The sequence below is a fragment of the Nelumbo nucifera genome, chromosome 1, assembly GCF_055504915.1.
Source record: "Nelumbo nucifera cultivar China Antique chromosome 1, China Antique-T2T, whole genome shotgun sequence".
Taxonomy (NCBI): domain Eukaryota; kingdom Viridiplantae; phylum Streptophyta; class Magnoliopsida; order Proteales; family Nelumbonaceae; genus Nelumbo; species Nelumbo nucifera.
Window position 1 is genome coordinate 33,051,374 of NC_142649.1, and position 22,672 is coordinate 33,074,045.

The 22,672-nt window shown below is 39.9% G+C and overlaps 1 protein-coding gene across 2 annotated transcripts; it reads left to right on the top strand.

Annotated features, from left to right (window-relative positions):
* Positions 1–2,868: 2,868 nt before the first annotated feature.
* LOC104612058 (serine hydroxymethyltransferase 7-like) lies at positions 2,869–22,388 on the top strand. Of its 2 annotated transcripts, XM_010279371.3 has the most exons (4): positions 2,871–4,258; positions 12,999–13,404; positions 21,707–21,808; positions 21,909–22,388. In XM_010279371.3, the coding sequence occupies exons 1-4, from the start codon at positions 3,221–3,223 to the stop codon at positions 22,130–22,132; spliced, it is 1,770 nt and encodes a 589-aa protein (XP_010277673.1). In that variant the 5' UTR covers positions 2,871–3,220; the 3' UTR covers positions 22,133–22,388. The 2 variants fall into 2 exon arrangements, with proteins under 2 accessions (XP_088752455.1, XP_010277673.1); XM_088896329.1 differs by lacking the exons at positions 21,707–21,808; positions 21,909–22,388 and adding an exon at positions 16,265–21,698 and having other exon boundaries at positions 2,869–4,258.
* The last annotated feature ends 284 nt before the right edge of the window (positions 22,389–22,672 follow it).

The window sequence follows — 22,672 nt, forward strand, 5'->3', positions numbered from 1 at the left end:
TTTATTCTGCTTCATGGTTTGATTTACTTCATTTGTACTACAATCAAACAAAATAAGCTAAAATTTGAAACAAAAATAGGTCAAAATTTATAGTCAAATCATTTGCACTGCCATGGTTTTGCATCAATGCAAATTTATTTGCATTACAACCAAACACAGCCTTATGTATTTTGTTATTTAATTATAATATCATGTGTCAAGCCATTTGAGATGGATAGTTGAACTACTAACCCACCACTTGCATGGGAAAAACTATTTTTCTTTTTTGGTTGATTGTAAATCTTGTATTCCATTTCCATCATTAATAAAAGTAATTCTTATTTTTCATGTTTATTTTTATTTAATATGATGAATATATGACATTACAAATGTATCAAAATGTATTAAACAAAGTTTATATTTGTCTTTGAGTTTATATATATGTTTTTAATATTTATTACCTAGTTATGACATCATAGATTGACCCATTTGACCTAGAAGCTTAGACCGTTGACCTGCCATCTAGATATGAAAATGCTTTACATTTTTAGATTTGGTTTTAAATTTTGTATTTCATTTATATCATTCATAAAAATAACTCTTGTTTATCACACTTATTTTTGTTTTATATGATTAATATATAATATTATAGATGTTCCCATAATTGTTTCATAATTTGCTGTATTGTTCTATTTTAAAATTTTCATTTTTTAAGTATATATCATAGGTTGACCCATTTAACTTGAAAGGTTGAACCACTAACTCGCCCCCTAGATGGGAAAATGGTTTCAATTCTCATTAGTTTTAAATTGTATACTCCAATCCATCATTAATAAAATTATGTCTATTTTATCATATTTATCTTTTTTTAATATGACAAATATATAATAATAGAAATGTGTCCAATTTTATTTTAAAAAAAGTTCTTTATTTTCTATGTTTTTGTATTTTTATATTTCTAAATTTTATTATTTACTTATGACTTCATGGAATTATCCATTTGACCAACTAATTACCCATCACCACTTAGATGGAAAATATGGTTTCATTTCTTGGTTTATTTTTAAAAATATAAAATTTCATTATATGAATATTATCGTGTATGAATTTATTAGTGGAATTTAGTGATGAGAAACAAAAGTAACTTAAATGTTAAATTCAACGAGAGAGAGAATGAGATTTATTTAATGACTTAAATATGATAGTTAATGAGAGGTAATTGAATATACTTAATAGTGTATTTTGAATTACATTTTCTGCCTTCTCAATGAAGATAAACCAAATTCAAGAGGAGGGATATTTTAGTTAACAAAAATTTCATAAATCTAATACCTCATTAGTACTATTATAATAGTATAGATATAGATATTCTCCGACTTGAAGAATTCAAGGGGCTGCCTCAATTTACACATAATAACTTAGTTTTTTTTTTGGAAAAAAGAGATATATATTAAGAAGATTATATAAGATATAATGAGCTTTGGAAGGGACCATTTGATTTAGAACCATTTTTATTTCCTCCAAAGTAAATAGTCGTTTAATTGACAGCCTATTTGTACACCAATACTACCAGAATTGGTGTATGTACAAATCTTATAAGAAATTTGCAGTATGGTTAAAGAAATCTTCTTGGCCATTGATCCAATCACCCTGTCAATTCTTCTTGACATTACCCCAAGGTTCAGGGTATTAAATTGAAATTTTCCATTTTAAGAAAAGCAATTATTTGATATTGGGCGTTTGATAGTCTTTTTCTCCGATAAGCACTTAAATAAGCATTTGTGATTATTTTGTCATTCATAGTCTTTCAAATTTTACGAAAGCTCTTTTATGAAAGTACTTTTATGAATAAAAGCACTTTTATGAAAGTACTTTTAATAAAATTCAACTAAGGATAGTTTTATAAGTGGTATTTTAAAATTCAACTAGGGATACTTTTAGAAGAAAAAAATTGAATAAGTGCATATTGTACAAGCACTTAAAAAAAACTGGAAATTTAGGCTTAAAAAGATAACCCTTATTTTAAAATAAGCACTTAATTTGAGCTTATTTTCCAAACACCAATAAGTGCTTAATGGTGTAATCTCGACCCAAATAAGCATTTATTTTTAAGCATTCCCAAACATGGCGTTAGTGCATTCTTTATATATTAGCTATAACACCTAAGCATCTCCAAGATCTTCATTAGTGCAAATAAGTCTATTCCTTGCTTTTCATATACTCCAAGAGAACACACGTCTCTTTTAGGAATTTAATTTGTTACCATAGTTAAAGGCTCTCGAGGTAGAAATTTCCGGGCTTGCGCCTAGGTTTTGCGTCTTAAGACCTAACCCAGGCCTGGACCAGCATGCATTAAGTCCAAAATTTTCTGAGCTGGGCCTGGGCCAATAGTTTCACCCAAAAATTTTGCTATTCCTGTGACAGCTCAATAAAACCCAGATACAATCTCCATTTTGTTTTATGAATTCATTACACCCAATAAAATCCTTCTCCTACATCATGCGCCTTTAGATCGGGATCTTTTGTTTTGCTGCGAAAACCTCACAATTATGTAGCTTTCTTCTACAGTTCTACTGTATCAAACCCAATTTACCTCAGAAATCGCCCTTCGCACCTTCTTTAGGTGTCAAATTCGAACAGCTACGAGTCTACCCCGGAGTCTAGATTATGTGGCTCCCACTTCCCGACAAGCATGCCAACCCCGTCCGAAGTTCTGAACCTACCCGCTATTCCGTCCTTGAGGGAGGAGGACTGGAGGAGTTCGGTTATTCATTTCCTGTTTAACGTACGAGCTACACGTGTCCTTCACGATTTTCCACAACCGGCTATTACCGGTAACCTTACAGATTTGACCGTACACTCACTCCGAAATCTCAACCAGGTGCATGCTTGCAGCGCCCGAATCTGTCCGTCTCCGTCTCCATCTGCTCTCGTCGCTCTCATTGAACTTCCTTCTTTGTCTAACCCTTCCCTCATTTTCCCTTAGTCACTTCAGCCATTAGAGTTGGGGTTTCTGCAAGTTCCATGGAAGCGTCTGCTCCTGCTTCGTTTTCCGTCTCTCCCCATTCGACCTTCCCATACTGCTATTGCATTTGCTCCGGACGCTGCTGTCGCTGTTTCTGTTGTTGCTACTGTTGCTCTCGGCTTTGAATTTTTCTAAATTTGAGAACGAAAATATCGAATTTTTATTGCCTAGGGTTTTTTTTTTGTTGTTGTTGTTCTTCATACTTCGTGTTTTTCTATGGATCTATCACAGGCAGAATCGGGCCTTTCCTTAGGGTTTCATCCGCACGATTCACCGGTTCCTCGAGCGCCAATTGCCGATGACTCGATCTCGTTACAGATTGATTCGAGCTTTCGATGTCCATCGCATTCGGGGCCTTCCATTCCGTTGCAACTGCTTGAGCAGCCAGAGAAACGAAGAGATGAGGCTGTAGTAGATGCAGAGAAAGAGGAAGATGAACAGAGGGAAGAGGAGGAGTTCAGTCTTTTGGGTCATCCGTTGTGTTTGAAGAGGCGAAGGGACGGGGAATCTTCATCGTGTTCGTCTTCTTCTAATCCTTCGAAGAAGGCCTCGATCGAACCCGGGCTTGAATCGAGGATAGCTGCAGTACGCGCTTGGGGGAATCAGCCACTCTGTGTTGCTGATCCTGAAATTTTTGAGATTATGGAGAATGAGAAACAGAGGCAGTTCAAAGGAATTGAGTTGATAGCTTCTGAGAATTTCGTTTGCCGTGCAGTGCTAGAAGCTCTTGGCAGCCATTTAACTAACAAGTATTCGGAAGGAATGCCGGGTGCAAGATATTATGGTGGTAATCAGTTCATCGATCAGATCGAGACGCTTTGCTGCGAACGAGCTTTGGCAGCTTTTAGTCTCAACCCCGAGAATTGGGGAGTTAATGTTCAGCCGTACTCTTGTACATCAGCAAATTTTGCAGTTTATACCGGTCTTCTCCTTCCTAAGGATCGGATCATGGGTTTGGATTCCCCATCAGGAGGACACTTAAGCCATGGTTACTACACACCTAGTGGAAAGAAGGTTTCCGGTGCATCCATCTTTTTTGAGAGTCTGCCTTATAAGGTGAACCCACTCACAGGATACATTGATTATGATAAACTTGAGGAAAGAGCAATTGATTTCCGTCCTAGAATACTCATTTGTGGAGGGAGCTCGTATCCCCGAGAGTGGGATTATGCGAGGTTCAGACAGATTGCGGATAAATGTGGAGCTATTCTTATGTGTGACATGGCTCATATCAGTGGTCTAATTGCTGCTAAGGTTCGACTTCTGCCAGTATTCTATTAATGTATTTATAGTTTATTTATTGATTGTTATTCTATCTGTGCTTCAAATTTCTTCCATGTATGTGTATATTAGCTGTATCAGTTTTCTTCTCATCTTTTCACAAATTTGGGGAGGTTGGTGCATGGTCATTCTCAAAATTGTGTAACTGGTTGATGATAATAACAGGTTATGTAATTCCCTTGCTAGCATGATTTTCGAGGTGCCAAGGCAAAGCTAGGCAATAGAAGGGCGCCTTGTCGTCTAGTCACCTAGGTGATGGAATTTTTTACATAGAAACCAGAAACCATGAATCCTTGTTTAATTCCCTAGGTTCCATAGCAACCAGCAACCATCTTTCATTGATAATTGTCTGTAAACTTCATAAAAAAGTATAGGCTTTATAATAAAACATAGAAAACCAACATATTTATGAGAAGAGAAAGAAGAAAGAAAAGAAAATTCAGAAAATATAGGGGATGAGCACCTATTTTGTCTAGGAAAAGGAAAAAAGTGGGGTGGAAGAAGGAGAAGAAAAGGAAGATGATTATGATAAAGAACGTGTTGATTGGACAGAATTTTAAGCTCTTCCCTTCTTATTGGTTCATTTTTTTGAGTCTTTGAGGGTTCAAGACAGCAGACATCAACATGTGTGTTGATTGAACCCTAAAAACTAAAAAAATAGTAAGAAGCATCTAGCATCTCAACCTACAAAATGTATATTTTAGTTTAACAATATCTATTTAATTGATATAATATCAAAAAACAAAGAATGTAAAAGTGCTTCATAGTGGCATGAAAAAATAGGTGGGGTTAAGTGAGGCAAGTAGGGTGGGCCCAGACCAAGATTTTACACGGTTTGGGCTTGGATTTTCAGTCCTTGGGCCGGGCTTAGTCTCAAGAAGTCGGGCTTTTTAATTTTTCAGGCTGGGCCTGGGCCTAGGCCTAGCCCTTAGGTAGCCCAAACCCGACCCAACTATACACATTCATAAATACATATGTATATATGTAAATATGTAGTACATACATATTTGTATATATATTCATTTTAACATTTGTATGCATATTTACCTATATAAATACCTATTTTGCATACATATTTACATATATACATAAATATATGTATAAATATTTGCATATGTACATAAATATATGTATGTATGTATGCATAATTTTATAGTGGGTTCATTGACCAACCCGGCCCAGGCCCAGGCCCTGGCCCGAGCCCAACCTAAGTGCATCAAATTATAGTGTAGGTTGGGAAAATCGGGTTTGACCTCGGGCTCGGTTTGGACTCAGGCCTTAAGTCCAAATTTTAGGGCCGGGCTCGGGTTGACCATAAACCTGGCCCAACCTGCCTGACTTGCACCCCTAGAGGCAACCATCCATGGGCGCTTTGTTGCCTAGGTGTCGCCTTGACAACTATTCTTATTAGAATTAAAGTTGATTTGATTTTAGATGTTGTGCCATGTTAAGAAACTTATTCTTTGATGCTTCCCTATTGTCAGTGAAAACTAGAGATGACACACTTTAATAGTTTGGCATCTATTGGAAAGAATAGGCAGCCTTTTCAACTCACTTGATTTGTGGTGCCTCTGTGTCAAGTAGTTAACGAACTAGTCAATTGAGGCTTACTGTCTTAACCATTCACTAATCAATCAATACCTACAATGTAGTTGTGAGATGACTAGGTATTGACCAGATTGACTATGACTAGTCAAATTAGTAGACAACAAGTTTATTTCTGAAGTTTCATGATCCAGTTCCAATTTTAATCTGATTTGGTTAAGCAGGATAATGATATCAAATTGTATATTTGGTTATATTAGATCAAATTTGGATCCTCCATGATTCAATCTCATTAAGATCTAGCTGGAAAATATTAGTTTTATTTGTCTGTGTATATAGCTAACTATTTAGAATAACATTATATATGCCTTTATGTTAATTATATATTTTTGATTAGATTTTTGTAGTTTATATTACCATATACATGTCATTGGATATCACCTTGAACTTACCTCTCTCTCTTTTGGGGGTTTTGCATTTTGGACTCTGCTTCTTTTTTAATTTCTTATATTTAAGTGTCCACATCTATCTACTTAGTTTTCTATTCCTTGATCTAGTTCTTGTTGTTGTATGGAAAGATTTGGAGGAAAATTGGTTTAGTCTAAATTCCATGTGTTAACATAAATGATACCATTTGTATGGATGTTGCCATCTTGCTAATCTCTACCCTTATATGAAAATCAAGATTTGGTGTGAAAGGGTGCAGCTTATGCTGGATTTGAATTATATTGAGTCTACTTCATTCATTTTTGCTTTCTTTTATGTTTTATTGGCTTTATTTAGATAACTTCCTAACTTGGATGATGATGATGATTACTTCCTAACAATGTATAGAGACCTTTAGTTTGGTTTATTGCTTTCAATTTTGTGGGTGTTATATAGTTCTATTGGGGCCCTTTCTTTTTAATATTTTAGTGTCTCCTATCAATACGATCTGTCATTTCTTTTTAAAGGACCTTTTCCCTTCCTTTTTCTCTGTCTCTTTGTATAGAAAAGAGGTTGTCTCAAAACTTCTCACCTTTGGAAACTCTTTTGGCTCCGAATCGGGACTTTGGCTTCCATGGGGGGTTAAGAGATGAGGAAATCAGACGCCTATCTAATTTGCTTTGTCTCCTCATTAAGGTTTGTTTGGATCCTTTTGAGCCAGACAAAAGGGTTTGGGTTCCTAGTTTCAAAGGGACTTTCTCTTGTACTTCTTTTTTTTGAGTCCCTTTGCCAGTCTTCTTCTCAATAGGTTTTCCCTTCTAAGGAAGTTTGGTGCAGGCCAGTTTCCCCTAAGATTATGGTTTTTTGTTGGGAAGTGTTTCCATGGGGGGTTAAGAGATAAGGAAATCAGACGCCTATCTAATTTGCTTTGTCTCCTCGTTAAGGTTTGTTTGGATCCTTTTGAGCCAAACAAAAGGGTTTGGGTTCCTAGGTCCAAAGGGACTTTCTCTTGTACTTCTTTTTTTGGAGTCCCTTTGCCAGTTTTCTTCTCAATAGGTTTTCCCTTCTAAGGAAGTTTGGTGCAGGCCGGTTTCCCCTAAGATTACGGTTTTTTGTTGGGAAGTGTTCCAATGGAAAGTAAACACTTTAGATAATCTACAGTAGAAAAGACCTTTCCTTTGTATTTCACCTAACTAGTGTACTTTTTGCAGATCTCGTGGTGAGGATTGCCACCACTTACTAATTTCATGTTCTTTTACTGTGGAGTTATGGGATTGGCTTTTTTTGATGCTTGGGTGCAGGTGAAGTGTGCCATTAGAAGTAAGCATGATCTTTAATCCTCCTACCTTCATTTGACCTAATAAAAGAGGAATTCTGTGGAGATGTGCCAAAGCTGCTTTGGTTTGGATAATCTGGGAAGAAAGGAATGCTAGAATCTTCCAAGAGGAGAGGGGCAATCAAAATTTGAAGGAATATGTGCTGAATAGGGCATTACATTGGTTAAAGACTTTGGAAATTTTCCATCAATTTTCCTTTAATGATTTATGGAGGCATTGGTTAGCAGTAGCAAGGTGCTCCATTAAGAATAGGGTAGCTACTACAAGGTGGGTTTCCCTTTCTGAAGGTTCATTGAAGCTGAATTTTGATGGAAGCAGTCAGGGCAACCTAGGGGCTCTTTGGAATGGGAGGAGTTTTGAGAGGTTGTATTTCTTTATTTGGGTCCTTTGGAGTTTGGGGATTCTGTTAGGGCAGAACTGCTAGCTGCCTTACAAGTAGTGTAATTAGCAAATCAATTGGGTGTGGGACAACTATTTATTGAAGGGGATTCCATGGTGGTGGTGGGGTGGTTGAAGAACCTTGAGGATGCTCTATGGTGCTATAAGAATGAAATCTAGAAATTTAAGTGGCTGACAAGGAATATGTCTGTAACGATACAGTTAGTAGGGAGATCAGCAAATGCTTTGGCTGATGGCTTAGCCAAGCAAGGGGCAAATAGGGAAGTTATGTTTTGGGTTCAGCTATAATGTGTGTTTTTAGTCGTTATGTAACCTGTTTTTTGTCTCTTTCTAATCTGTTGGGAGAGGTTGCAGCTCCTGCCTCTTCAAGGGCTATTGTATTAGTTTCAAGTTCTGAACTAATGATTTTTTTATTCATAAAAAAAGATCCAGAGTAATATTCAATTAACAAATAAGATAGAGCCTAATGGAGTTCACACATTTTCTTACTTATCAAAAAAAAAAAAAACTCTCGAAAATTGGTAACTTTGTGAATGCATAGTAATGCACCATAAGCTTTAAAACCAAAAATGATGCTAGACTTGTAGAGAATTGGCTGAAAATATCCACTCCAGAAATCAATGGTAAGGTTTTATGAGCATCTAAGGGAGAATGAGGGTTATTGACCAGCATATGGCTTGTATCTAGGAAGGGGGTATAAAGAGAGTATCTATTGTAGGGAGGTGGGACTATTGCCTATGTAAGACATTGGATTTATAACTTGGTTAGCTCGGCATAAACCCAAGTCAGACAGGACTGGTTTAAATCAATTATTCATTTAATTAGAGCCATTTGCATCAATTAGTGCTAGAACATTCTGGAATATCAATTAAAGGGTAAAATGTTCAAGGAAAAAAATATAAGAAGATTCTAGAATGTGGGAAATCCAAAAAAAGCATCATAAATAGGGGCACCATGCCTACATGGGGACCCATTAAGAGCAAAACACAATAAACCCATTATGGGGAGAACATCCGTATATTCTCTCTCTCCTCTTATTCTCTCTTTCCACTTCTTCCTCCTTGCTGTCTCTTTGCAACCATTGACATTGCTTCCACGGCCGTTCTTCTCAGACTTTTGGATTCAGACTGCGAGTGCCAAGTCCACTAGCTTAAGGCATGATGTATTGAATTTCTGGCTTGGGGTTTGATTTATAATTGTTGTTGGGGGATTGGCTTCTAACTGGTTGTTCTTTTTGGGTCTTGGTCATCTCAAACTCTGGGATGACTGAACTCTTGCATTATGCTTTGTTCTATTAATAAAATTGCTTCACTATTCATCAAAAAAGAGGGAAAAATAAGGGTTAACCTTAAGATAGAGTATTAAAGTCAAAGTTGCAATGATGGTTGGGTGTGAGCAAATCAGTCTAATGGAACAAAATATGAAATGTAAAGGAAAGTGATAGGTTGAGAAGGGTCTATTATCAATCTGGATATGAACCACAAAGCCCTTAGCATTTGTAGTTTTGACACTTTGCATACATGTAATCATCAAAGGGGTCTGGACAGAACTTAGAGGTATTTAAGAAGTGTCCTTCAAAAGAGAGGGGATCAGGTTGTATGGTGCCCAATTTTCAGATGCCCACTATTGGAAAAGAGAACTAGAAGAGTATGCTGCCTTGTTTGCTAAGTTGGAAAAAGTAAAGATGGAAACAATCAAACCTGATAAGAAATGGTGGAAAGAATGCAGAGGTGGGAAATTTGCAGTCAAGTCTTTTTAAAAGAGCAGGTGAAAGTCAGCAGTACAAATGGTATTTGGGGAAACCCTATTCCTTCAATATCTATAAAAAAAAACCCTATTCCTTCAAGGGGCGAGGCCGAGCAGGTTACTTTCTATGGACAGTTTTCTAACTCAGACAAAAAAACGGACAGTTTTCTTACCTTGAATCTATTAAAAGTTAGAGGTTTCCAGCTTTCAAGCCTTTGCTTAATTTGTAATGATCATTAATAGGGGTGTTCATGGTTCGGTTAACCGAACCGTGGGGTAATTTCGGTTCGGTTTTTACATTCAACTGAACCAAAACTGAACCGATACAATTGGTTAATCGGTCGACCGACTGATTAACTGCGGTTCGGTTTTTCGGTTTTTTTATGCCCTTAAAATTAAAAAAAAAAGGAAAAACACGGTAACTGGGATCGCCAGTGTCGCCGAGATGCATTAGCCTCTAACCAGTAAGTCGAGCCTCCAGTGTCGCGGATCGCTGGTGTCGGCAGCTGTTGGTGAATCGGTTGGAGGGCAGAGCGCCAAAGGTCGGAACCAGAGAGAGTCCGAGAGGTGAGAGAGAGAGAGTTCAGAGAGAGACTGAGACACAAGAGAGAGAGCTCAGAAAGAGGAGAGGTGAGAGAGAGTTCAGAGAGAGACTGAGAGGCGAGACTGAGAGGTGAGAGAGAGACTGAGAGGTGAGAGAGAGAGAGAGTTCAGAGAGACCGAGAGGCAAGAGAGCGAGTTCAGAGAGAGACTGAGAGGCGAGAGAGAGTTCAGAGAGAGATTGAGAGGCGAGAGAGAGAGACTGAGAGGTGAGAGAGAGAGAGAGAGTTCAGAGAGACTGAGAGGCAAGAGAGAGAGTACAGAGAGAGATTGAGAGGCGAGAGAGAGTTTAGAGAGAGATTGAGAGGCGAGAGAGAGAGAGATTTCAGAGAGACTGAGAAGCGAGAGAGAGAGTTCAGAGAGAGAGAGAGAGAGGGAGAGTATGAGAGAGTCCAAGAGAGAGAGGGAAAGAAAAAGAAGGCCTGTGCAGTGGCCAACGGGTGTTAGTTTGTCAAACGACTCAGATTGGCAGCCAGCGGGTGCCAGACTGGCGAACCTGTCTCAGCTCTCAGTTCGGCAGTCTGAACACTCTCAGACTGTCGAATGTTTTTATTTGATTTTTTAAAAAAATAAAATATAATATATATATATAATATTATATAAAAATATATATCGGTCGGTTCGGTTAACCGCGATTTTTTTAAATGGTTAACCGAAACTGAACCGAAACTTTCGGTTTTTTGAAAACATCAAACCGAAACCGAACTGATCGGTTTGGTTAAGTGATTTTTCGGTTCGGTTTCGGTCGGCTCGGTTTTTCGGTTTTTTTGCTCATCCCTAATCATTAAGATGATGCATTTGAACCTATTTATCCATTTTAGCACTATGGAGTTTATATTATATAGCTGTTCTTTTTTGCTTTGTTTCTGGTCACTAAATTAGAAATTTATCAACTTAAGGAGATATTCACAGATGGCCTTGATTAGAAAGTAGTGAAGTGATAAAATATCTGGAATATCATCCATTTTACTGTTTGTTGGGGTATCTGGAGAGAAAGGAACAGACATATCTTTGAAGGAAAGGTTCAAGATAAAGGCAAGCTTGTTGCTGATATTTGTCACTGTTAGTGGAGTGGACTGGGCACTAGCACATGTGTTCATAGACTAGAATTGGGAGGATTTTGGGCTTGGTCAGGGTAGGCCAGGTCCCAAAGCAATAAGAAACACACAGATCCAGTCCCAACAGAGATCCTATAGTGTCCTGCAAGTACTAGACCCAGATCTGACCCTATTATTAATTGGGTTTGTCAGATTTGGCCTGATTAGACCTGATTATTTATAACTGACAAGCCTTTGTCCCTGTAGTTTGACAGTAAACCTACTAATTCTATTGCGTTTTCTTCTCATAATATCTTATATATTACTTCTAAAATGATAGTTTAAGACATCACAATCATAAATGAAGTTATTACAGGTAAGCAATGACAAATATGTATAAACCATTGGAGGTATCTTTTTCATGTGCTATATAACCAATCAGATGCTATCATAAAAGTGGTAAGGAATAAGCTGATATTTGTCAAAATTTATGGGGAGTTTTGATTGGTCAAAGTTCTTCTGGTATCATGCCTTTCCAATATGAAAGATATTTCCATTTTTACATAAAATATATAATATATATGTTAATATATATGTGTATGGGGAGAAAAAAGGATTGGGTCAGAAGAAAATACCATTTTGGAGTTTTATCAAAAATTTGCCTGTGTATGTTTGAATCCAGTCTTTTCTTGGTCCTTATGTAAAGAATTGCAAAAGAAACTTAATCAACAAAAAGTGCAAATTAGGAAGGATTGGTCAACAAACTATGAATTGGGGACTGAATCTCGATATCCCTCAGAACAATACATTTTTCTTACAGTGAGATGTATTTGCATATGCATATATGCAAGTCATTACTAATTTCAGGCCTTAAATCATTTTAGAATGGGTAAAACCAATTCCAACCCTGGATGCAGATTTCCAGACTCCCTAATTGACAATTTGGACTGAGAATGCAGTCCTGGACCCTGTGTAATAGGGACAGGTCAGTCACTTGAGTTGGAAAATCCTAAATTGTTTTTCTGGATTTGCTAGTAGGCTTTGGGCTCAACTCAACAACTTCTTGGGCTTGTGCTTGCTGGTGCAACTTTACGGGGGTATAGTATTAAGTCAGACTAACATGAACTACGAGAGATACCTAGGGTCCATTTGGGAGGGCTGAAGCTTTGATTGAACTGCTTTCACTGAGCCGCTTTTAAGAAGCTACTAATGCAAGCTTCACCAGAAAGCCAATTTTTTAGCTGAAGCCACTGCATGAAAGCCCACCTTACAAAGGCAAAAGCCACTGCATGAAAGCCCTCCCAAACAGACACTACCCCCTAGTTCATCATGAGAGCCATTTGAAGGCCTATACAGACCTAGGGAGAAGAATGGATTTAGCTTCCCTTTCTTGGCCTTGATTCTGCATCAATATTTGCACTTAATATTGATATTGATATTGATACAATACATTTAGTATTATTAATAGAAAGAAAGACATCAATTTAGAAAGAAAGTCATTCTAAATTGTCAAGAAGCAATTTAGAATGGTAATGGTCTAATAATATAACTCTTTTTTCTTCCTTTTTTCTTTTACCGTGATCATGCCGTTTCTTATATCATGTTCTGGTGCCTTTTTTACAGGAATGCATAAGCCCCTTTGATTACTGTGATCTTGTTACATCCACTACCCACAAAAGTCTCCGAGGACCTAGAGGAGGTATAATTTTTTACAGAAAAGGCAGAAAGCCAAGGAAGCGTGGGATGCTTCCAAGTCAAGGAGATGAAAATGACCATTATGATTTTGAAGAAAAGATAAACTTTGCTGTTTTTCCATCAATGCAAGGAGGACCTCACAATAACCACATTGCTTCTCTTGCAATAGCCTTAAAGCAAGTGGCTACTCCTGAGTATAAAGCATATATTCAACAGGTGAAGAGAAATGCCCAAGCTTTAGCATCTGCTTTACTGAGAAGAAAATGTCGACTGGTCACTGGAGGTACAGACAACCATTTGTTGCTTTGGGATCTAAGAACTCTTGGCCTAACAGGTATTTAAGACTCCCTGAAATAGGTATCCTCTGTTTTATTATATCATGAGTCAATTTGCAAAATAGTTTTCAAGGCGCCAAGGCGAACCTAGGAGACAGGGGAGCGCTTAGTCGCCTGGTCGCCTAGGCATCGCTTAATGTCTAAAAGAAAAATAAAATAAAAAGGGGGATGAACCCCCTATTTTTGCCGTTGAAATAGAAATACAGAAGGGCAGACTCCCTATCTTTCTTCCAGAAAAAGAAACAGACCCCTATTTTTGTTCCAAAACAAGAAAAAGAAGAGGAGAGGAGGAAAGAAGAAGGGGCGGAGGGTGGAGCCCCTGTTTTTCTTCCAAAACAAGAAAAAGAAGGGGCGGAGCCCCTGATTTTGTTCCTAATCAAGAAAAAGATAAGAAATTATCTTGAGCTTGTCCCTTCTTTTTCAAAGACATACAACTTGGAACTTGACAAGGATATCTCTTGAACTCGTCTTCGAATATCATCTCTCTCAGAACTCATCTTCGAATATTTTATCTATCATAAACCTTAAAAGGATAAGAAATTAATAAAAAACTTATTATAATATGAAAGAAATAAAAATAATTTCAGTCTATCATGTCTATATTTATATTATAGACTTAAAATATAAAAAAATATTAAATATGCAAAAATTATAACATGTTATAGATATATCATATGGCGTTTGGGCGAGGTGAGACCCAAAAAGCACCTACATGCCTAGGCGCCGCCTTGACAACTATAGTTTGCAGCTTGCCTTGTGGATTAGACAATATGATAAAATGTTTTCCCTGTATTTGATGATCTTACCTCTAATTGGTTTTGTTCAACTACAATGAAATGCATTTGTTCTTTATAATTACTGGTTTACTTATTTGTTTATTACATTTTTGTTCATAATTTTGGCTTTGCTAATGTTGTTAGGGCTGCAAGTGGTCTACATTTATCTGAAATTGAATACAAATCTGATCCAATGCAGTCCAATTTCTATCTGTTTATAGTTGGGTTAACTATGGATCCACCCTAATATGATAATATTTAAATATATATGCTTGTATTTACATAAAAATAATTTGTATGTATTGGTAAAAGTTAGTTTGAATGTTGTATGTTTAACAATTTTACATGGACATGGACACAGACATGGGAATCAGAACCTGATGTGTATCCAGGAATCTGACTTACCAAGATGAAGAATCAAGGATCTGTGGACAGGTCTATAGAAAAGTACAAATTATTAAAATAGTCCATATTTTTAAGCCTATAAAAGAGGTAAACAGAGCTTAATGGCAGAACAAGATTCATGTAGCTGACATGGGATAAGGCTTAGAAGATAATGAAACCTATAAAAGAGATCTAAAAGATTATATTTGGTACTTAATAACAGCTATAGGAAAGAAATAACAGAACCATGGCTATTTTTTTTGAAACTGAACTGAACCATTCAGTTTATTAAAAATCCAAACCGAAACCAAACTGAAGCAATCGGTTAACCGGTTTACCATTTTTTGGTTTTTTATTATGTTGCTATTTCCATTTAAAATATTAAAAAAAAACAGTTTTCTCCGAGAACACCACTGTGTAATCTTGTTAATCACAAAATAGAAGGAATGCATTGCATGAAAAAAAAAACGAAAGCATTGAAACAAAGTACACTGGATCAAAAGGAAAAAAAGGGAAAGCATAAACAAGATTAGAGTAAATAGAGTCAAGGATAGGAGGATTGGGTCACCAGTTACCTCCAAGACTGAGAAAGAATAACCAAGAGTTGCTGTTGTATAGAGACAGTGAGATAATGGCAATGATCAGGTACCATGATGGAGATTAGAGAGTGAGATAGAAGACATTTCTTGTACATATACACAACGACCAGGTATGTGATGGAGAATTAGGATTAGAGAGTGAGGGATAGAGTCTTCTGCATGCATTTGCTATTCAGGGATGAATACTGTTCGGCGTTTGGTGTTCAACACTTCAACCGTTCAATGGTTAAAAGTTTAAAATATCTATAAATTTTATTAAAAGTTAAAACATATATATATATATATGTATATATATTAAAAGTTAAAACATATATATATATATATGTATGTATATATATTAAAAGTTAAAACATATATATATATATATATATGTATGTGTGTATATATATGTTTATATGTATGTATATATATATATATGTATATATATACATATATCGGTCGGTTCGGTTAACTACTTTTTCCGGTTCGGTTTCTCGGTTTTTCATGAGCACTCCTAATAGTTTATCCCTATCATCAGGTAATCTCCAAAGCCATTTGCCCATTAAAGCCACGTTTCTCTTCTGCAAATTTCCTAAACCTAAACCCCCATACTTCTACTTACTACTTCCCATCTAACTCTATGATCCCTCTTCTCCTCACTTGGCTCCCAAAAGAAATCCCTCATTTAACTTTTTGTCTTTTCCAACTGCTTCTCCACTCTCTTTGGCATATTAAAGATAGACATATAATACTCAAACAAATTAGTCAAAGTTGATTTAATCCTTTTTTTTTGATGAATGAAAGTTAGTTGATTTAATCCTACCTCCTGATGAAAGGTAATTTTTCTTCCAAGATGCAAGTCTTTTCTCAAACCTTTCTACAACAAGGTCCCAAAAACTACTCTTCTTTGATTATCTCTCAAGGGTAAATCCAAATATTTCAAAGGCCATTGAGCCACCCCACATCCTAGAATGTCAGCACTCTTTGCCACTTCCCTTTCCTCTACATTGATTCCCACTAAACAACTCTTATCAAAATTTACCTTCAGATTTGCTACTTGCTCAAATAATTGCATAGCTAATTTCAAGTTTCTAATCCACCTTCTATCTCCTTTCCCACAGAACAAAATTGTATCATCAACAAATTGCACGTGTTGTGATTGTGGCTTGGTGCAGTTTGTTATGGATGCATTTGTGGGAAAGACATACTGCCGCCGGCAGCAGCAATGAGGAGGGCGGCAACAGCAATGAGGAGGGGCCCACGCGGCAACTTATCTTGCCACGACAGCTTATCGTGCCAGCTCTCCACCAGCTTACCTTATCCCATCTATTCTTACTTTATCTATTAAAAATAGGAGTTTGTTTTCTATTCTTAGTAGGAGTTTGTTTACCTATTAGAAGTAGGAGTTTGATTTAAAGTTGGATTATGCTAGCCTAGTCGAATTCAATAAGGAGTCACCTCTTGTAATCTCCTATTTAAGGAGCTGTGAATTGGGAATAAAGGCATTCATTTTTTGAGTCATGGGAAGAGTGAGGAGAGTTCGGGTGATCTCTTGGACAAATCACTCATTAGGTTGCCACAATAGGGTCTGCACGCAAAGGAAGGGGCAAGGGGAAGTTAGAGGTTCTCCCCGTGGACCGACCCGTGACGAGATCCTACGCCCGGGCCCATAACATCTTGGTATCAGAGCCTACCGTCATGGGAGATCTAGAGCCGCTATCATCTTGGGTCCACGAACTGGAGCATAGGCTCGCAGAAACCAGCATGGAGGTTCGTGAGGTCAAAGACGATGTCCGGGAGCTGCGACGCTTGCTAGAAACGTTTTTCTCTAACAAAGAAAGGAACTCTGAGGGAACCGCCACCACCAACAGTCGCCGGTCGGACTGGGCAGAGACGTCCAGTGAACATCAGATCGCTGCCCCGACAGCCACAGTTATTCCCAAGTATAGTCGGCTAGAATTTCCGTCTTACGACACTGGAGACCCATTAGGATGGTTATATCGCTATGAACAGTTCTTCCGTAACCAGCGCACTGATGACAAAGACAAGGTCAGTCTGGCCGCCTTCCACCTAATGGAAGAGGCAGAGCTCTGGTTCTAATGTCTGGAGCAGGAAGAACCCGGGCTCAGTTGGGAGCAATTTAAATCCTATTGCCTCCTCAGGTTTGGACCCCCGTTGACAAGCAACCCGTTGGGCGAGTTAATTAACTTCAACCAAACTGGAACCGTGGCAGAATACCAACGCCAGTTCCAAACCCTTCTCGCCAGGGCAGCCTCGGTACGCCCAGATCAGCAAGTAGATATGTTCACCGCGGGGTTAGCAGAACCCCTAAGGGTGGACGTGGAGATGCAACACCCTCCCAACCTAGTCACAGCAATGAACCTCGCACGCGCCTTTGAACGGAAATTGCAGCTCACCATGGAACCCTCAGTATAGGTTGGCTAGCAACGACCTGGGCACCTTCGAAGACAGCATGAGTGTCTCCTTCTTCAACTACTAACAGGGAATAGAGGCCCCCTACTGGGAACCCTTCCAGATCGGCATCAAGTATAGGGAGTAGCAGGACGACACCCCCCATTAGACGACTGTCCCGAGCCGAGATGGCAGAACGGCACGCAAGAGGGCAGTGCTTCAACTGCGATGATTTGTACTCCTCTGGGCACAGGTGCAAGAAGCTATTCTGTTTTCTGGTAGACGAACCCGAAGAGGACGAGGATGAACTTGCAGCATCAGATCCCGAGATCTCCCTCCATGCAATCACGAGGATCAAAACCTCACAAACCATGCAACTAAGGGCGTTGGTAGCAAGGAAACCAGTACGCATTCTCGTTGACTCTGGAAGCACCCACAACTTTGTCAGTGAACAGGCTGTCCATCAGTTAGATTTACCGATGGAAATCAGGCCGCAATTACAGGTAGCCGTGGCAAACAGGGAAAGAGTTCACAGCCCCGAAATCTGCAAGGACACCAAAATTTAGGTCGGATTAGAATCCTTCCTTGCTGATTTATTCGTACTCTCCTTGGATGAATTCGACATCGTCCTGGGAGTCAAGTGGCTGATCACTCTAGGGCCAATCCTATGGGATTTCAGCACCCTGACAATGACATTCCACCTAGATGGAAAACCGGTTACATGGCAGGGAACCAGGATAAGAACAAAGACACAGTTGCATACACTTCAAGGTGAGAACTTGCGCACAACAGATATGGAGAGGCTTCTCACGGATTTCTCTGCAGTATTCCAAGAACCCAAGGGGCTCCCACCGTCCAGAGCCTGCGATCATCGGATCCCTCTGCTAGTCGGATCAGATCCCGTCGTCGTCCGACCCTATCGCTACCCACACCGACAAAAGGATGAAATAGAAAGGCAGTGTGCGGATATGTTACAGTAGGGGATCATCCGTCCCAGTCGCTCCCCCTTCTCTCCGGTTCTGTTGGTACCCAAGCAAGATGGGACTTGGAGATTTTGTGTGGACTACAGAGAGCTTAACAGTCGGACGGTCAAGGATAAATTTCCTATCCCCATCGTAGATGAGCTATTGGACGAACTCCATGGCGCCCGATACTTCTCAAAATTAGACCTCTGGTCGGGTTACTTCCAGGTCCGGATGACTCCTGAAGATATAGAGAAAACGGCCTTCAGAACACATCATGGCCATTTTGAATTCCTAGTTATGCCATTCGGCCTCAGCAACGCTCCTTCCATGTTCCAGTCCCTGATGAACGAGGTATTTCACTCCCACCTCCACAAATTTGTCTTGGTATTCTTTGACGACATCCTAGTCTATAGCAAGTCGTGGGTAGAACACGTGCAGCATCTACGAATCGTTTTTGAACTCCTGCGACAACACCAACTCTTCCTTAAGCGATCCAAATGCTCCTTTGGGGAACGCCGGGTCCTTTACTTAGGACATGTGATCAGCGGGCAAGGGGTCACTGTGGATGACTCCAAGATTCAGGCGATCAAGGAATGGCCCAGACCGCAATCTGCCAAGGCTCTACAAAATTACGGACTTTTGGCGGTCCCACTAACCAATATGCTCAAGAAAAATGCCTTCCACTGGGATAATACAACCGATGCAGCCTTTGCGAGTTTAAGAGAAGCCCTCTCCTCCACGTCGGTTCTACAGTTGCCAAACTTTGAGCTCGAGTTCACAGTCGAATGCGATGCATCCGGCACCGGCATCGGCGCCATACTACAGCAGCAAGGACATCCGGTCGCCTTCTTCAGCCGCAAACTGGCTAACCGCCACCTTAAATTACCCGCCTACGAACGTGAACTGATTGGGTTGGCTAAGGCAGTGCAGCACTAGAGGCCATACTTATGGGGAAGGTCCTTTGTCGTCAAGATGGACCACTACAACCTCAAATATTTGTTGGAACAACGGCTTACCACTTCGCCACAACAACATTGGGTCAGCAAACTACTTGGTTTCGATTTTTGGGTGGACTACAAGGCGGGAACCTTGAACCGTGCAGCAGATGCCTTGTCTCGCCGAGAAGAAGACAATATGCTCCTCCATGCAATCTCCCAACCCCGAGCCACCCTGCTGGAAGATATCTGGAACACATTGCCGCAATCACCAGAGTGGAACGATCTTGTCCAGAAAATACAGTTTGGAACAACCAACCCAAACTGGTCCATGCACGACGGGTTGGCACTATACAAGGGACGGATATATCTCCTAGCTGACTGTCCCTTAATTCCCTCCGTCATCTCCAACATACACAACTCCACGCATGAAGGAGTCCAAAAAACATTGCACCGCATCCACGCTGATTTCCACTGGCAGGGTATGAGGGATTCGGTGCGGGACTTCATTCAGAAGAACTCTCCAACAACAAAAGTGGGAAAACTTGCACCCAGCAGGCCTTCTCCAACCACTTTCACTCCCAACTCAGATCTGGGCCGATATTTCCATGGACTTCATTGAGGGCCTGCCCAAGGTTGGCGGGAAATCGGTCTTGTTCGTGGTGGTGGATCGTTTTTCCAAGTATGCTCATTTCCTTCCCTTATCCCACCCATATAGCGCGGTTTCAGTTGCCCACGCCTTCTTCACCCATATTTTCCGATTGCATGGGCTACCCGAATCCATCGTCAGTGACAGGGACCCGATTTTTACTAGCACCTTCTGGAAGGAGTTATTTCGACTACAGGGAAGAGCCCTAGCCTTCTCCTCCGCCTACCATCCGCAGACTGACGGCCAAACGGAGGTGGTAAACCGAACAATAGAGATGTACCTCCGCTGTTTTGTGGGAGACCAGCCACGGCGTTGGGTGGAGTACCTTCCGTGGGCCGAATACTGCTACAACACATCTTATCACTCCTCTCTTGGCATGACCCCCTTCCGGGTTGTTTATGGTCGGGACCCTCCCTGTCTATTGTCTTACGAACCCGGTTCAACATGGTTGGAAGAAGTGGATTGAAGCCTACAGGACCGCGATGCCCTCCTAGCCGAAGTCTCCCTACACTTGCAGCAGGCTCAGGCACGCATGAAGAACGCCTACGATCAGCGCCACAGAGAATTAATCTTTGAACCCGGACAGTTCGTATGGCTAAAGCTCCAACCCTATCGGCAACACTCCCTCAGACGCAGAGCTTTCCTAAACTGGCTCCCAAATTCTACGGGCCCTTCAAGATTTTATGACAGATCGGGAAGATTGCATATCAACTCGAGCTACCAAAACACAGCAGACTCCATGATACCTTCCATGTGTCCTTACTCAAGCCATTTACAGGGACTCCTCCTGATAAGGTACCTCCCCTACCACCCTTAAAGGACGGCAGACCCATTCTCCAACCTCAGGCTCTTGTTCGGTCCCGCGTCAATCGGGGTACCTTAGAAGTCCTAGTGGAGTGGGACGAACTACCATCAGCTGAGGCCACCTGGATTCCCTGGTCTGATCTTCACAACGCCTATCCAGATCTCGAGCTTGGGGACAAGCTCGTTGCCCAGGAGGGGTGTGATGTTATGGATGCATTCGTGGGAAAGACATACCGCCGCCGGCCGCAGCAATGAGGAGGGCGGCAGCAGCAATGAGGAGGGGCCCACGCGACAACTTATCTTGCCACGACAGCTTATCGTGCCAGCTCTTCACCAGCTTACCTTATCCCATCTATTCTTACTTTATCTATTAGAAATAGGAGTTTGTTTTCTGTTCTTAGTAGGAGTTTGTTTACCTATTAGAAGTAGGAGTTTGATTTAAAGTTGGATTATCCTAGCCTAGTCGAATTCAATAAGGAGTCACCTCTTGTAATCTCCTATTCAAGGAGCTGTGAATTGGGAATAAAGGCATTCAGTTTTTCAGTCAAGGGAAGAGCAAGGAGAGTTCGGGTGATCTCTTGGACAAATCACCCATTAGGTTGCCACAATAGGGTCTGCACGCAAAGGGAGGGGCAAGGGGAAGTTAGAGGTTCTCCCCGTGGACCGACCCGTGACGAGATCCTACGCCCGGGTCCATAACACAGTTTGATATTTTGGACTGTTTTTTTACTGTAATATGATGCTTTTGCATTTGAGAATTGATGTTCACCCTTATTTATTTTCATTTTTCCTTGATAGGTAAGAACTATGAGAAAGTCTGTGAGATGTGTCATATTACTCTCAACAAAAATGCTATATTCGGTGATAATGGTGCTATTTCTCCTGGAGGTGTGAGAATTGGTACGTAATGTTCTTATTATTGGTTGCTTACTCATTAAAACTTGTATTATTGTGGTTTATGAGAGAGTATCAGGTGCTAATGATTTTCCTGTATTTTCAGGTACTCCTGCTATGACCACAAGAGGTTGTCTGGAGTCTGATTTTGAAACAATAGCTGATTTCCTCGTTAGGGCAGCTCAGATTGCAAGTGCTGTGCAGAGAGAACATGGAAAATTGCAGAAGGATTTTCTCAAGGGTCTCCAGAACAACAAGGACATTCTTGAACTCCGGTCCCGTGTCGAGTCTTTTGCATCTCATTTTGCTATGCCTGGATCTGATGTTTGAACATGTTTGAGAGATGCCTTGTGGATATAAACATCATAATCCTGTTTTCTTGGTTGACAAAGGTCTGCATGTTAATACATCCAAATTCAAATACTGTCCCAAGTTGCTTTCCCTACCTCTGTAAATTTCAGGTCACCCAATACTGTATTCTACTTCATCTGCTATATGGCGTATTATTTACCCTTTTGTATTGTCTGACCTTACATGATTTTGTAAATTATACAGAAGTCATTATTTCTTTTTCATTTGATTGTAATTGTTTTGGTGTCCCCCGGAATGATGGTGTTCGGAATGTCTGTACTCATTCTGTTCAACTGGAACTTGGATCACAATTTGGTTGCAGAACGGGAAACTTTTGTCCCTGCTCACCCGCTGGCTTAAATGGCATTGCCCGGTAAAAGGATGGATTGGATTTCTTTTTGTTTGTTACAAAGATAATCCACGCTTGATGTCTCGGCCAGATTTTGCAGGTTATGTTTGCTGTTACGCCTTTGAGCCACAAGATATGTACCACTGTCATGATGGTGTTTCTACACCTTT